General features: G+C 39.3%; 1 protein-coding gene across 2 annotated transcripts; it reads right to left on the bottom strand.

The window, feature by feature from the left end:
* Positions 1-755: 755 nt before the first annotated feature.
* LOC144204289 (high affinity cGMP-specific 3',5'-cyclic phosphodiesterase 9A) lies at positions 756-13,203 on the bottom strand. 2 transcript variants are annotated; one of them, XM_077728187.1, is made up of 15 exons: positions 12,875-13,203; positions 12,683-12,797; positions 12,060-12,221; positions 11,932-11,983; positions 11,728-11,830; positions 11,175-11,317; positions 11,011-11,070; positions 7,717-7,894; positions 6,881-7,003; positions 6,704-6,796; positions 5,906-5,973; positions 5,706-5,808; positions 1,450-1,554; positions 1,130-1,276; positions 756-1,005 (listed from the first exon to the last, which is right to left on the bottom strand). In XM_077728187.1, the coding sequence occupies exons 2-15, from the start codon at positions 12,768-12,770 to the stop codon at positions 853-855; spliced, it is 1,578 nt and encodes a 525-aa protein (XP_077584313.1). In that variant the 5' UTR covers positions 12,771-12,797; positions 12,875-13,203; the 3' UTR covers positions 756-852. The 2 variants fall into 2 exon arrangements, with proteins under 2 accessions (XP_077584313.1, XP_077584315.1); XM_077728189.1 differs by lacking the exons at positions 5,706-5,808; positions 5,906-5,973; positions 12,875-13,203 and having other exon boundaries at positions 12,683-12,839.
* Between the last annotated feature and the right edge of the window lie 799 nt (positions 13,204-14,002).

Raw genomic sequence — 14,002 nt, 5'->3', positions numbered from 1 at the left:
ATCCGCGAAGCTCTGCAGGCGCAATAACTGGAACGCAAAGTAGCGAGGGATCACTGTATATATATGGGTGTAATTGTATATTATGTTTTTTTGTGAATGATTACAGTAAAAGTTGGAGTCAAGACAAAACAACTGACCACTATATGATTATTTCTCCCTGTGTTTAAAGATTTAAAGAAAATGCAGGCTGCAACATATGTATATTTTTGACCCAGCAGATTTGATCACTTTTTCTGTTGACCCATAATAAAGTCATAAAAGAAGCAAACTTCATGAATGTTTTTATGACAAAGAAGTATTTGTTCCAATCACTATCAGAGAAAAATCAGAATTGTAGAAATAACTGGAAACTAGGCCTATGTCTGATTATTATTATTGTAGAAATAACAGGAAACTCAAGAGAGCCATGACATTATGTTCTTCACAAGTTGATGTAAAGTGGTTTAGCTACCGCAACCAATTAATGGCGCTGTTTAAGCGGCAGCCAGCGGCCTCGGTAGCCCCGTCCACTCTTGCCCGTTTTGTGTTTTTGCTGCTTTTATGTTTTAATGATTTGATGGTTCCATTTATTTGATTTGTTTTGTACTTTGTACTTTTGCTTTGCTGTTCTGTCGAATCACCCTCTTGCTACTGCCACAATGTAATTTCCCGAATACGGGATGAATAAAGTTATCCAATCCCCTCCAAACTTTTGACCACAACTGTACATTCATATGTGGGTTTGTGTATGACCTCCATAAACAAACATACACATCTGAATGGTCACAACACATTTTACTTGGTACATGTAATTTTCAGTTAGTTAAATATAGTTCTCTGTGTGTTTGATTTCGAGGTCTCAGGCACAAAGATCTAGTGCTCATTTGCGCTTTGGTGCTCCACTGGTATCTCTTTGCTCCGGACTCCATTCTCACATTGAGCTCTGTTTTGTTTCTCCCTCTCGAGAGCTTTCTCCATCTCAGTGTAGTAGTCAAGGGCCTTCCGCACTGGGTCAATGATGTGTTGCTGCACGAATCAGACCACAGATAAATCCCCAAATTTTACCCCAATAACAGTCATGTCACAGATTTCCTAAAACAGATTGATTAGACTGTCTGCAATGTTTTTAAAGTCTCTTCAATTATATTACCTCAAGGCAGGGAAAAAGGTTGGCCAGCTCTACAAAGAGTGGCAAAAGCACAAATCTGATGAAGCCAGTTTGGGATGAGGGCTTGGTTATCTTGTCCCGATCCATGAAAGGGGTGACAGGAAGACCCTCTAGCTTCTCTACATCACTCTGAAGACAAAACACAGAATTATTTCAAACTTAACTTGAAATCGAGAGGGCAAGATTGACACTTTCTTAAATCCAATTGTTCTCATTCATGTCTTTAATTCTGGTAGGATCAATGCAAATCCAAAGATGTTTAATGCACAATATGTTCCAAGAATTCAGAACATGTCCCTAACCTGGTTGTAGAATTCCTCTAAAAGACAATCTAGCCATGGTTCAGCCACTTCCATTGGCCGTGCTTCATTGGAGATGTCACTCACTTTGATCAAAATCATCATGAGCTATTTAAAACAAGGGTAAAAAAAAAACACAGGTACTGTAAACTGATGCAGTACAATGCAAATGTCATTACATTTCACCTGAAAATTGTAAAAATCCTATATGGTTTGTATAATTTTTACATGGCAACATTGTTTTAAAATGTGAAAACATTAAGGAGTTGAAAATGATAATTGTACTATCCTCCTCTCAAGACCAAAAACTCGTCAGTCAAAAATTAGGACACGTAATTAATTACATTTTATTTAAAAATGCAGGCTATTGTCAGGTAAAGATAGACCATTTTCACAACGGTTATTTATGCAACAGTGTTTGGCTGTATTCTGAGATCAAAGTTTGAATAGGGTGGTGGGTTTGGTCTTTCTGTGTAAAGTTTGCATGCTCGTCCCTGCATTGGTTTTCTCCAGGTAACGTGCAAAAAACATGCATGGTAGGCTGGTGTCTGAAATTGTTCCTAGCTATGAGTGTGAACATGAATAGCTTTTTGTCTTGTTGTGCCCTGCAATTGGCTGGCAACCAAGTGAGGGTGTCCCCTGCCTACTGACCCTTCTTAGCTCCCTCTGTATTTTCTTTGTGACTACCAGATTTGAGACCGATGGTGAGGCATTTATAGGCTTGTTGTCAATGTTCAAATGAGACCCTATGTCTGAGGGAAAGCAGCATATGGCTGGATTATTGGCACAAATTTAGGGTACACACGATGGCAGTAATTGATTGCAGTCATCCCAAGCCATCAAACAATGCTGAACATTTGGTTTGGGGCGATGCAGGTAGGATCTGCATTATAGCCTGGCTGCTATTGTCCATCATTGAAAAGCCCAGTTCCAAATGCAAGCCAAGCAAGTTGTCCCCCCGACGTGCCACCATAAATGAGAAGGATGGTAAATGCTTTGCACCATATCTGACGGGCAGATTAAGGGTACTCATTATGTTGATTTTGGAGTTTCCATAGCCATGCAGAGTAAGTCTTGTTTATGATCGTGTCGCGTCGCCGTGGCGCGATTGGAAATGGATTTGGACCCAGTCGCGGGTAAACAGGATGAGTAGAGGCAAGTGGCTTCAAACCAACATCTTTAACAACTCAGAAGGGATCTAACAGAACAACGAGGACGTGTGAAACAGAAGCGATACCAAACCAGAAACAACAAGCTCTAGGATGAGGGTTTAAAAACCAACTAATGGACCAACTCCAGAAAAGCTCTTATGTGTAAGGTTCGCCAAGTCAATGGTAAATGCGAGCAATTTAACAAAACTCTTCTAGCCATGCTGCACACAATCACAAAGTAGCAAAAGACTGATTGGGAAAGCTTGTTGGAAAAATGGTGCATGCGTACAACTGTAGATGTAGTGGGGTCATGGGATTCTATCCCTAAAAAACCCAGGTGTTAAACAGTCACACTTCCATGTGACAGCCTCCCACTGGAGACATCAACACCAGTAACTGTCAAAAAAAACCCCAAAAGAAATCACAGAAAATGACAGGATAACCAGGTGATGGACAAGAAGAAGAGTAAGACTGTGAGGACTTATCAAATTGAACTGATTGGATAATATCCCAAAGATCACGAGCCAGTACTGTACTGTAGAGTTGAATACGGATGCTGAACCATTTGTTCATCCGTTAAGGCGCAAGTTGGAGAGTTGGATTTGGAGGATGCAACCGCAGATCCAGTAGATGCTGAATCAAAAATCAGAAACATTGCAGTTGAGCGGGAAGCCAAGTATGATGTAATGGAGGCGCAGTAGTATCTCTATGAGCAGGTAAAGGACTATCTATCATCCTTTTCCTTTGCCACTGACAGATGGGATGCAACGAACACGCTGTCGTGCAAAAATGTTGAAATGAAGTAGAGGAAGGTCAGTGCCGCCACCAGGAAGGAAGGTAACCTATCACCCAACACTCCAATACAGTGGACAGAGACACACCAACAGTCACTGAACTTGCTAGACAAACTGAGAGAGCCTGTCTTGTGGAGCACCTCGTTATTACCCTACCATTTGTCCTTCATGCAGATGCCTCTTAAGAAGGATATACAGCAGTGGTTTTCAAAGTGGGCGGTACCGCCCCCCGGGGGGCGGTGTGAACTTTCAGGGGGGCGCTGACGAATAAACAGGCGAATGGGGGGCGTTGAAATAGTGAAGGGGGCGATGGAGCAATTACAGTAAAATGTGACGTTGGTGTTTGTAGAAAGACCGGAAAAATTGATTGTCTGTAATAAAAAGTCGACAAAAAACAAGCTTTATTGAAACAAGAAACGTTGTCTGCTCGAGCGCTCACGAGCAGCGCGCATATACCGTATATCACTAATTGTCGCGAGTTTATCGTCGATGCAGGCGACTGGGGAAACCACCACCATCCAGTCAGCCGCAGAGGAGCACACAATAGCGCGCCGGCAACGCTTAACCACAGACGTATGCGCACAGCGACCGGCTTAATGCATCAGCTATCAATTTTTATGATTTGAGGTGAACTGCGCATTGGTCTATTAAAAGAAACGAAATTAGCGAATAATATCTGAGGCGCCTGTCTTCTATTTATTTAAGCTTCGTTCGTTGGAAAGGGGTAAAGAGGGGGGCGTTGGCATTTTGGCCCGGCGGTGAAGGGGGCGGTGGCCAAAAAAGTTTGAAAATCACTGATATACAGTGTTCCCTCGCTACTTCGCGCTTCAGCTATCGCGGACTCAGAGCTTCGCGGATATTTTTCAGGGAAAAATAATAAAAAATTTAAAGATATTAAGTTAAAATGATAAATTACATCATTTTACAAGAGGTGGAAAGAAAATATTCAATAAGAATTAGTAATTGCATCAAAGAAATGGTCAATAACATGGTAATAGTTCAGGAATCGCATTGATGACGTCATGGCTGTTTACAGGCGCATCTTCACCGCCCAAAAAAACAATGTTCACAACTCCCAATAACGATGTTTCTTACGTGCAAAAAAACTGCAGAAGATCCTCCATACGGACTACTATGATGTTTTTGCTTGGTGGTGCTTTTGTGAACGTGTTACACGTTTCTTTAAGCATTTTTGAAGGGACACCCCTACTTCACGGAAATGCACTTATTGCGGGGGGTCCCGGTCCCCATTAAACGCGATAAGCGACGGAACACTGTATCAGAAACAAAACAGCAAAAAAAACAGCAGTGTTGCGCCCATTGGGCTGAATTGCCTTGTTTATGGGCCAATTCCTTCCACCTCAGTAATACATGTAGTACCTATATAATTGTTACTTTGTTTTACCTATGAACAAATCGATTTGCGACCGGTCATTTGGAACCAATTGTGCTTCAAAAGCTATGATTTATTAAATTTTCTTATACTAAAATTACTGACTAATAGCCTCTTTAGATGGTGAAAATGATACCAACGTCTGGTCAACTTAGGTAGAAATACACACTTCATACTCAAACTTTAAACCCAATGCTAGAGGTCTGTTTCCCAGTATATCCCTCAGTAAGTGGTTATTCCTTGGCAGCAGCCCCCTAATCTCATCTGTGGATCAATGTATAATAATCGGACATAGGCTTTGTCATCATCATTGACTCGACAAAAGCCTAATTGTCATCATACCCTATATCAGATTAATTCTGAAGTGGTCAATATTTGATGTATCTCCATAATGGGATTTTTTATGATGCATAAAAAGGTCTTCACCTTGCGAGTTATACATTTTAAATGTGAACAAAATAATGGTTCTTAAATTGTGTAGTGACATGAACAACAAATATTGGCTATAAAATAGAGATGGGTTTTCATTTTGTTGGACAGCAGCATCAGGGAGACAAAGTTGGAAACCTTCACGTGGTGTCTCCTGAGAGGCCGCTCGCCGCGGCCTGCGAATTCCAACAAATACCACTCAGAGCTGCCAACAAGGAACGTGGCACCCTACGTTTTTCATCCAGCCGGAGACATTTGACTGCCCCTCACCTCCGACTACCCCCCGGATGAAATAACCCGCGTTCCAGTGGCAACTCTAGCGCTATCTGAGGGCAATCCTCAGGCGCTTGTAGTGCAAAACAAACAAACAAACAAACAGCAGCATCACAAATGCATTTAAATATTTTTCCCTGGATTAAGTCCCTCTAAGTATCTCACTCTATGTGCTGCAGTTGGTTATCGGAGAAAAATAAAGGGGCCTCTCTTACTTACCACATCTCTGTGGTCTTTGCTGTCAAAGTCAAACGAAGACAGAATAGACTTAAACTTGTTGAGGATCTCGTTATGTCTTGTCATATCAGTTGCCAAAATGCATCTGCAGTTACAAAAATACAACTATGTTGTTATGTAACTGACTGAGGACTGCAAAAGTGAAGGTTAACACACACGGAATCCCCTAAAAAACATCTCACTTAATAACGCCTTCTCTTATCCGTTTGTACTGGTCCAGAGACACATTTCTGAAGATGTTGGTTTCCGTCTAGATAAACACACAACCGCAAAAATGATTTCAGTGATCTTGATTTGATAATTCATTCATTCATTCATTTTCTAAACCAGCTGACTTCTCGGCAGGGGCCGGGGATACCCTGAATCGGTGGCCAGCCGATCACAGGGCACGAGGAGACAGACAACCATTCACACACACACTCATAACAAGGGACAATTTAGGGTATCCAATCAGCCTACCATGCATGTTTTTGGAATTTTGGAGGAAACCAGAGTACCAAGAGAAAACCCACGGAGGGCGCGGGAGAACATGCAAACTCCACACAGATGGCCATGACCTGGATTTGAGCCCAGGATCCCAGAGCTGTGAGGCCAAAGCACTAACCAGTCGCTCTACCAGGCCGCCCGCTTACAAAATATTAATACTTGCAATGATCTTTTTAATATTTTTCTTTAAAAGTGCAAGTCAACAGAAATTTAATTTTAAGTGATCTGAATATGTAGAAAAATTGGACTTCCAATCCAGGAGTGGAGAATGGGGGCCTGCGCGAAGAGTTTTGGGTGGGCGAAGGGAAGGACAAAAATAATGTTTTCCACACAGCTGGACCGACCTGGATTTGAACCCAGGACCCCAGAGGTGTGCTAACCTCTCAAGATGCAGGGCCGCGGCTTTGATAAATCATCACTTTATTTAACCCACTTAAACATTTTTCATTTCAGGATTTTCTTCCTTCCTTTGTTTCAGTGTCAAAGTGTTGTACCTTTTCCAGTATATCAAAAGCAACAGCACAGTGATGGTTCTCTAAGGGAGAGATGTCGTTGTAGCGGAGGGCAAGTTCTGTTCGAGCATTTATCTGTAACACACACTCATTTAGTACATTTGAATTTTCTGTTGTAACTAGCATTACAGAACATGTGCAGTAAGTAGGCTGTTAAACCTGGTAGGCATTATTGTAGCCAGTGTGGTCTAGGTCATGGCAAATTGCAGAGGTCAGCATAATCAGTAAATCAATGGTCTCAACTCTATTTCTCAGGTCAGTCAACCAGATTAAACCATACATCTGTGAAAGAGATGACACATTTATGTTTTACTGAGATGTAAAATATTTTTTGTAGATCATTCATAATGCCAGCCTAAAAAATGTCAGCCGCAAAAATGCCAATTTGAGAAGGGCAATAAGGTACTTTTTCATGATAGCCATATGCACACACATACATATACACATACGCACGCATATATATATATATATATATATATATATATATATATATATATATATATATATATATATATATATATATATATATATATATATATATATATATATATATATATATATATATATATATATATATATATATATATATATATATATATATATATATATATATATATATATATATATATATATATATATATATATATATATATATATATATATATATATACACATATATATATACATATACATATACATATATATATACATATATATATATATATATATATATATATATATATATATATATATATATATATATATATATATATATATATATATATATATATATATATATATGTATGTATATATATATATATATATATATATATATATATATATATATATATATATATATATATATATATATATATATATATATATATATATATATATATATATATATATATATATATATATATATATATATATATATATATATATATATATATATATATATATATATAAATATACATACATACACACCAACTCACCATCTGTGTGACGCAGAAGCAATGCTTGAAGTTGTGGAAAGGAATGTTGTTGTATCTGCGGTATACTTCAAACAGGAACTGTTGTAATACTTCTGGCTCAATGTTGTAGGTAGTGATAAAATCCAAGTCTGTGTACATGACCTGAAGAAGCACCATTATCTCTGCATCTTCCCATTGCCTACACTCATGCAAAAAGAGAAGCAAAACAATCTTAGAAAAACATTGCGTGTTGCTATGCTTTCAACTATTTTAGTGTTTAAATGTCAGGGGGATCCCAATTGATTTCTTGTGCTTCTGCATCAAACAGCAGCTCAGAGTACCCACCCTTTTTTGAATCCTTGGAAAGGGTGCTGGAGATTAACCCTCCTGTGTTCTTGTTCTGCCGGGGGACTTCACTGTTCACACGGGAAATACAGTGAGATCCTTGATCAGAACCCGAGCGTGTCCTATTGTTGGATTTATGCGCCCACCGTGGATTCTCAATGATGAATAAATACCATGTTCTAGCATAAGGGTGTCCATATGTGCACTTGGCTACAGGACACCCTAAGCTGCAGTTTGATAATTGACTTTGTAGTCAGGTCCTTGGACTTGTCTTGGACATTCGGATAAAGAGAAGGGTGGATCTGTCACTCGATCACCACCTAGTCGTAAGTTGTCTCCGATTGTGGGGGAAGGTGAGCGTCCAGTCTGGCTGATGTAAACGTTTTGTGAGGGTCTGCTGGGAATGCCTGTCTCCATCAGAAAGAGTTTCAACTCCCACCTTCGGCAGAGCTTCTCTCATGTGTCCAAAATTGCCGACTCGGACTCAAGGTATCACTTGATTCCAAGTGGAACATTTTTGTACCTCTATTGGCGGCAGAGCTTCGGCAACAAGGTGGTTGCTGCCTCTTGTGGGGGCAAACCTAGAATCCGCTGTTTGACCCCAGCATTAAGGGATATCTTAAGGCAGATGGAGTGCAATCTGGCCTTTTTGGCTAGCGGAACTCCAGAAAAAGCTGACAGGTACTGACTGGGAAAGCAGCACGCGGCTCTGGTGGTCTTTGAAGCAAAACCCCAGGCATGGGAGGAGTTCAGTGAGGCCATGGAGAAAGACTTCTGGTTTGCTTTAAGGTAAGTTTGGTGCACCATCCGACGTGTCAGGAAGGCAAAGAAATACACCATCAACACCGTGTAGAGTGAGAATGAGGCGCTGCTGACCTTGACTCAGGATGTTGGGAATCAGTGAGTCGAATACATTGAAGACCTTTTCTAATCCACCGGCACACCTACTCATGAGGAAGCAGAAACTCTGTGGTGGATTCCCCGACATCTGGGGTTGAATTTAGTGGGGTGGTTAAAAGCTTCTTGGTGGCAAGGCCAAGAGTGTGGATGAAATCTGTTTCTAAAGCTTCTGGATGCTGGTTTTCTTGGCTGACATGCCTCTGCAACATTGAAGGGACATTGGCGACAGTGCTTCTGGATTGGCACACCAGAGTGGTTGCTCCCCCTTTTAAAAGGGATGTGGTCCAATTATAGGGGAATCACACTCCTCAGCCTCCCTGGGATAATCTACTCGAGAGGAGGGTCCACCTGGAATTTGAATCTCAGATTAAGGAGGAGAAGTGTGGTTTTCACTCTAGCCGTGGAACAGTGGATCAACTCCACACCCTCACCAGGGTATGGGTGTGAGTGTGTATGGTTGTCCGTCTCCTTGTTCCCTGCGATCGGCTGGCCACCGATTCTGGGTGTCACCCGCCTTTGGATCAGAGTCAGCTGGTATGGGCTCCAGAACCCCCACACGACACTAATGAGGATAAAGTTGTTCATAAAATTACATGAGATGTCAAAAGGGAATTGTCTTTCATGGGGACCCTGTAAACTTGTAAAGTGAAAGGAAATATTTTTAAGGATGTCCAAAATCTAGGGTTTTTGTCGTTTCATAGCTTGACGGTAGAAGCCACTCTAAAAAGCAGATAAATGCAGCTTGTGTGCCTTGGGTCTTTCAGCATGACAATGATTCCAAACACACAGCCAGGGCAACAAAGGAGTTTCTTCATGAGAAGCATTTCAAGGTCCTGGAGTGACCAAGCCAGTGTCTAGATCTAAACCCCATAGAAAATCTGTGGAGGGAGTTGAATGTCGGTGTTGCCCAACGACAGCTCCAAAATATCACTGCTCTAGAGGAGATCTGCATGGAGGAATGGATCAAAATACCAGCAACAGTGTGGGAAAAGCTTGTGAAGTTACAGAAAACATTTGGCCTATATTCTTCAAAAATAAAACAATGTGATTTTCTGTTTTTTTTCCCCTCCACATTCTTTCTCTCGTGGTTGAGGTTTACCCACGTTGACAATTACAGGTGTCTCTAATCTTTTCAAGTAGGGTAACTTGCACAATTGGTGGTTCACTAAGTACTGTACTTGCCCCACTGTACATGTATGTATATATATGAATTGACAAAAAAACTGAAAATATACCCGCAAATGAGACTGCGCCCTATCAAATAGTGCGTTTTATAGGTGTGAAAATATGGTAGTATGTGTATATACATATACATGTACATCTATATCGGACCCTTATTAATATATGTATATGTATATGTACATGCATATTACTAAAGGGCCGATAATGATATACATCAAATTGCCCAATATCAGTCAGATACATCAGTTAATCACTACACATCACATTATCGCCGATTTCAAAAGTGCTCATTTGCAGAGAAGTTTAAAATGAAAAGACAATTGCAAACGGTTGAAAACCTGTTTTTTGTCAAACTATAACCAGTATAACTATAACAAACTGCACTCTCATTTTTCGACATATCTTATGCATGGAATAATGGACCAAACAACTTTGACAGCAGACCCTTTTCCACTTGTTACTTGGCCAAACATGTTTGTATGCATCTGAAAAGTCTCATTCGTGTGGCTATTGTCTGATGGTTTTTAACATTCTGCGGTTTACAATGGCCGAGTATCAGATCACTTTGTGAAATATTATATCTATCTTTCTAATGTGTTTTTACCCTTGCTTAAAAATGTTTTGGACAATGAAACGGATCCTCAATCAATTCAGTGTACATTGCCTCCTATTTAAAAAACAAGCGTTGATTGAGCCCCTCATTGGCCTTTTGATATGTCAGGCCGCTGCAGGCCTATTGATATTGAGATGAGCATGCTGACCTGATGGAACAAATGAGAGAGCACCTTGTTTTCAGAAAGACAGGCCGCTTATGTTTTGTGCACGACTATCATTAACAAACTGCCCTATTTAAATGTTAATACACTGCGGCAGTAAATCCAAACCTACCAGTTGTCAAATGTTGGAGTCTTTAAGTACTGCCTCACTTCCTCTGATACTTCCAAAGAGCTGTGAAAGTGACATCATATGATAGTTATTGTTTATAAATGAACATATGTTTTATACACAACAAAAACATAACTTCAGTAACGAGTATTAATCGTCATACATGCCTCATTTGAAGGAAAGTTTCACGCACGTGGTCACATTCCTCTTTTGTTTTATGCAGAGTTCTCTTGTGGTAGAATGGTGAAGGTTTTTGTGCTCCCTCCGACAAGTCCTTAAATAACCCCAGCCAGCTAAGATGCTCCACACTCTAAAATGAATTATTTCAAGATGATAGGAACACCGTGAACGGACGTTTGGTCGCTGGTCTTTTGGTCGCCGTTAGGGTTGGGGTTAGGGTTTAATATCTAAGTACATTTGACCATAATCCTAACCCTAACGGCAACCAAATGGGACCAAAGAGCGGCGACCAAAAGACCAGGGACCAAACGTCCGAGCGCCTAGCAACACACAGCAGATTAATACACTGAAAAACATAGTTCAACTGCAAACTAGCACATTCAATACTAATGGTGAAAACTCGATTTCAAAGGTTACTTTTGTATCGATTTTGATAAGAGGTTCAAGAGGCTAAAGATGTAATTATTTACTCATACAGTAAATTATTGCAAACACAGATCTGTTAAGTTTGTAGTACACAAGTTTCTTTGAAGTTTGCACCTCCAGTTTCTCCCGGAATGCATCCACTTGCTCCTTTATTTCAGAGATAATTGCAGGTGTATTTGTTGATTCGATGAGGATTTTTTTTTCCAGACCTTGGAGTCTGAGATAACAACATCAATGACCTTAAACTTTCATTTATCCTATTTCAATTTTGCATTATATGTGTATCACACAGAATAAACTGAAAGAAATCCCTCTGACCTTTTCTCCATGAATGAGAGGTCGAACCCCAATGCACCAGCAATCTCCACACCTATTTTGGGGTGAAAAAAACGTGAGTAATATGAAATGTTTGCATATCTGCTTATTTTTGGCCGAGAACAAGATACCTAATGGCTCACTGTTGTTGCCAGAGGCCACCACTTCCAATTTGTACCACGAGCTTGGATTGTTAGGCTCCAGATTTGGCGAGATGTTGATAATGTTGCCTTTTGGATTGTAAAGTTTCAGGATGTCATGTGGTCCTGCTTCAGCTGCAGACCGGAACAGATCTGCAAAGATTGCTTCAGTTGTTTCTATAAGATAGTTGGGGTGTATTAATAAGTCTTCCGTTTAGACAGTTTTGACCCGCTCCACATGACAAATGATGTTTGTAAGAGCAAAGAATCGAACATGCGGACTGAAGAGCTGTCAGTGACAGCTGTATACTGTTCGAACCTCAGCAGACTTGTATTGCATCAAATCTTTTCCTCTCCATGACCACATCTTTGTTTTGGGAGTTATATGATGCAAACTGTGCTGACTGCATTCTGTGCTGTACTGCATTCACACTATATTTTTGATAATTTAGCCACAATCACAAATAAAATAAGACCATTCAATTCAAGATCTCCAAATTCATCACTGTTGAATCTGAGCAATTACTGAATAAATGGGAAATAAATTATGTATGACCAATGTCACTTTAATTAGTAACCATTCTCAAGCCAAGTAATGAATTATCTATGCTTACCTTTGACATCCTGAGCTGGGCAATTTACCGGAATCTCGGCTTGCTCTGGTCTCCCATTAACTGTGAAGTAAATAATTTTCGATGCCATCTCCTTTATTTAGAGTCACGTTCGTTTCTGTGTGTACAGTGGATTCGAAACAAGCATCTGATCCAACTCATTTACTGGCTGCAACAATTTATAGTTTCTCCCACCTCTTCTTCTGCTCCGCCTTCGTTTCCCCATTGGACAGTAGTTCCTAAACACACAAAACTGAAAAAAATCAAAGAACAATACTAGGCTGCATATGCCCACCTCCCGATGTCTTTCTCTGCCTTCATTTATGTTATTATTTAACATACAAAGCTCAGGCCTAAAAGTAATTTATGCAGGAACAATAAAAACAATATTTTGAATCATTTGAACAGTCAATGGTGTGACACTTATTCCCTTCCAAAGGTACTAATCCCCAACCACAACTCATTTTTAAAAATCATGTTGGGTCGGCTAAACTAACAGTTGGCAGAGAATTTGTTAGGAACAGAATGTAAATCAAAGTTGTAGCCTTTCCTCACACTTTTTGTCTTATCATGACTAAGACCCTATTGCGTAAACATATATAAAGAAACAGTAAAGTCCTTGACACTTTGAAATTGAAAAAGGACAATTGCCTTTTACTTCAAAGGGGTGGGTCACTACACCAAAAGTCGGGATCCTTTTTGACGGAGAGAGACATAAACAATTAATATTTTCAAATGTTATTCCTTAGAGCCATACTCAAAATTTAAAAGTAAAAATACACTAAAATGTGTGCTATTTCTAGAAATGTCACCAGTTTTAAAGTACAAATGTTCTCTGAGATCTTTTGACAACATTGTCGCGCATGCAGAACAATCTAATGGAAAAAATGTTTAAGCGCGCACTAGAGGTAGTGTCGGAGCCACAATGATCATGTAACGCTCCTATTGATGCATTCAGGACTGAGCGCTCTCATATTTTACCTCACAGTATAGCAGAGAGCCATATGCACCTATCAAAAGAGCCATATATGGCTCCTGAGCCATGGGTTCCATACCCCTGTTCAACACGCTACATTGGTTAACCCCCCTCAATAAAAATGAAAATAAAATAGTAATGTTTATATATATATATATATATATATATATATATATATATATATATATATATATATATATATATATATATATATATATATATATATATATATATATATATATATATATATATATATATATATATATATATATATATATATATATATATATATATATATATATTTAATATATATATATATATATATATATATATTTAATATATATATA

The sequence above is a fragment of the Stigmatopora nigra genome, chromosome 11, assembly GCF_051989575.1.
Source record: "Stigmatopora nigra isolate UIUO_SnigA chromosome 11, RoL_Snig_1.1, whole genome shotgun sequence".
Taxonomy (NCBI): domain Eukaryota; kingdom Metazoa; phylum Chordata; class Actinopteri; order Syngnathiformes; family Syngnathidae; genus Stigmatopora; species Stigmatopora nigra.
This window is presented reverse-complemented; position numbering and strand designations above follow the sequence as displayed.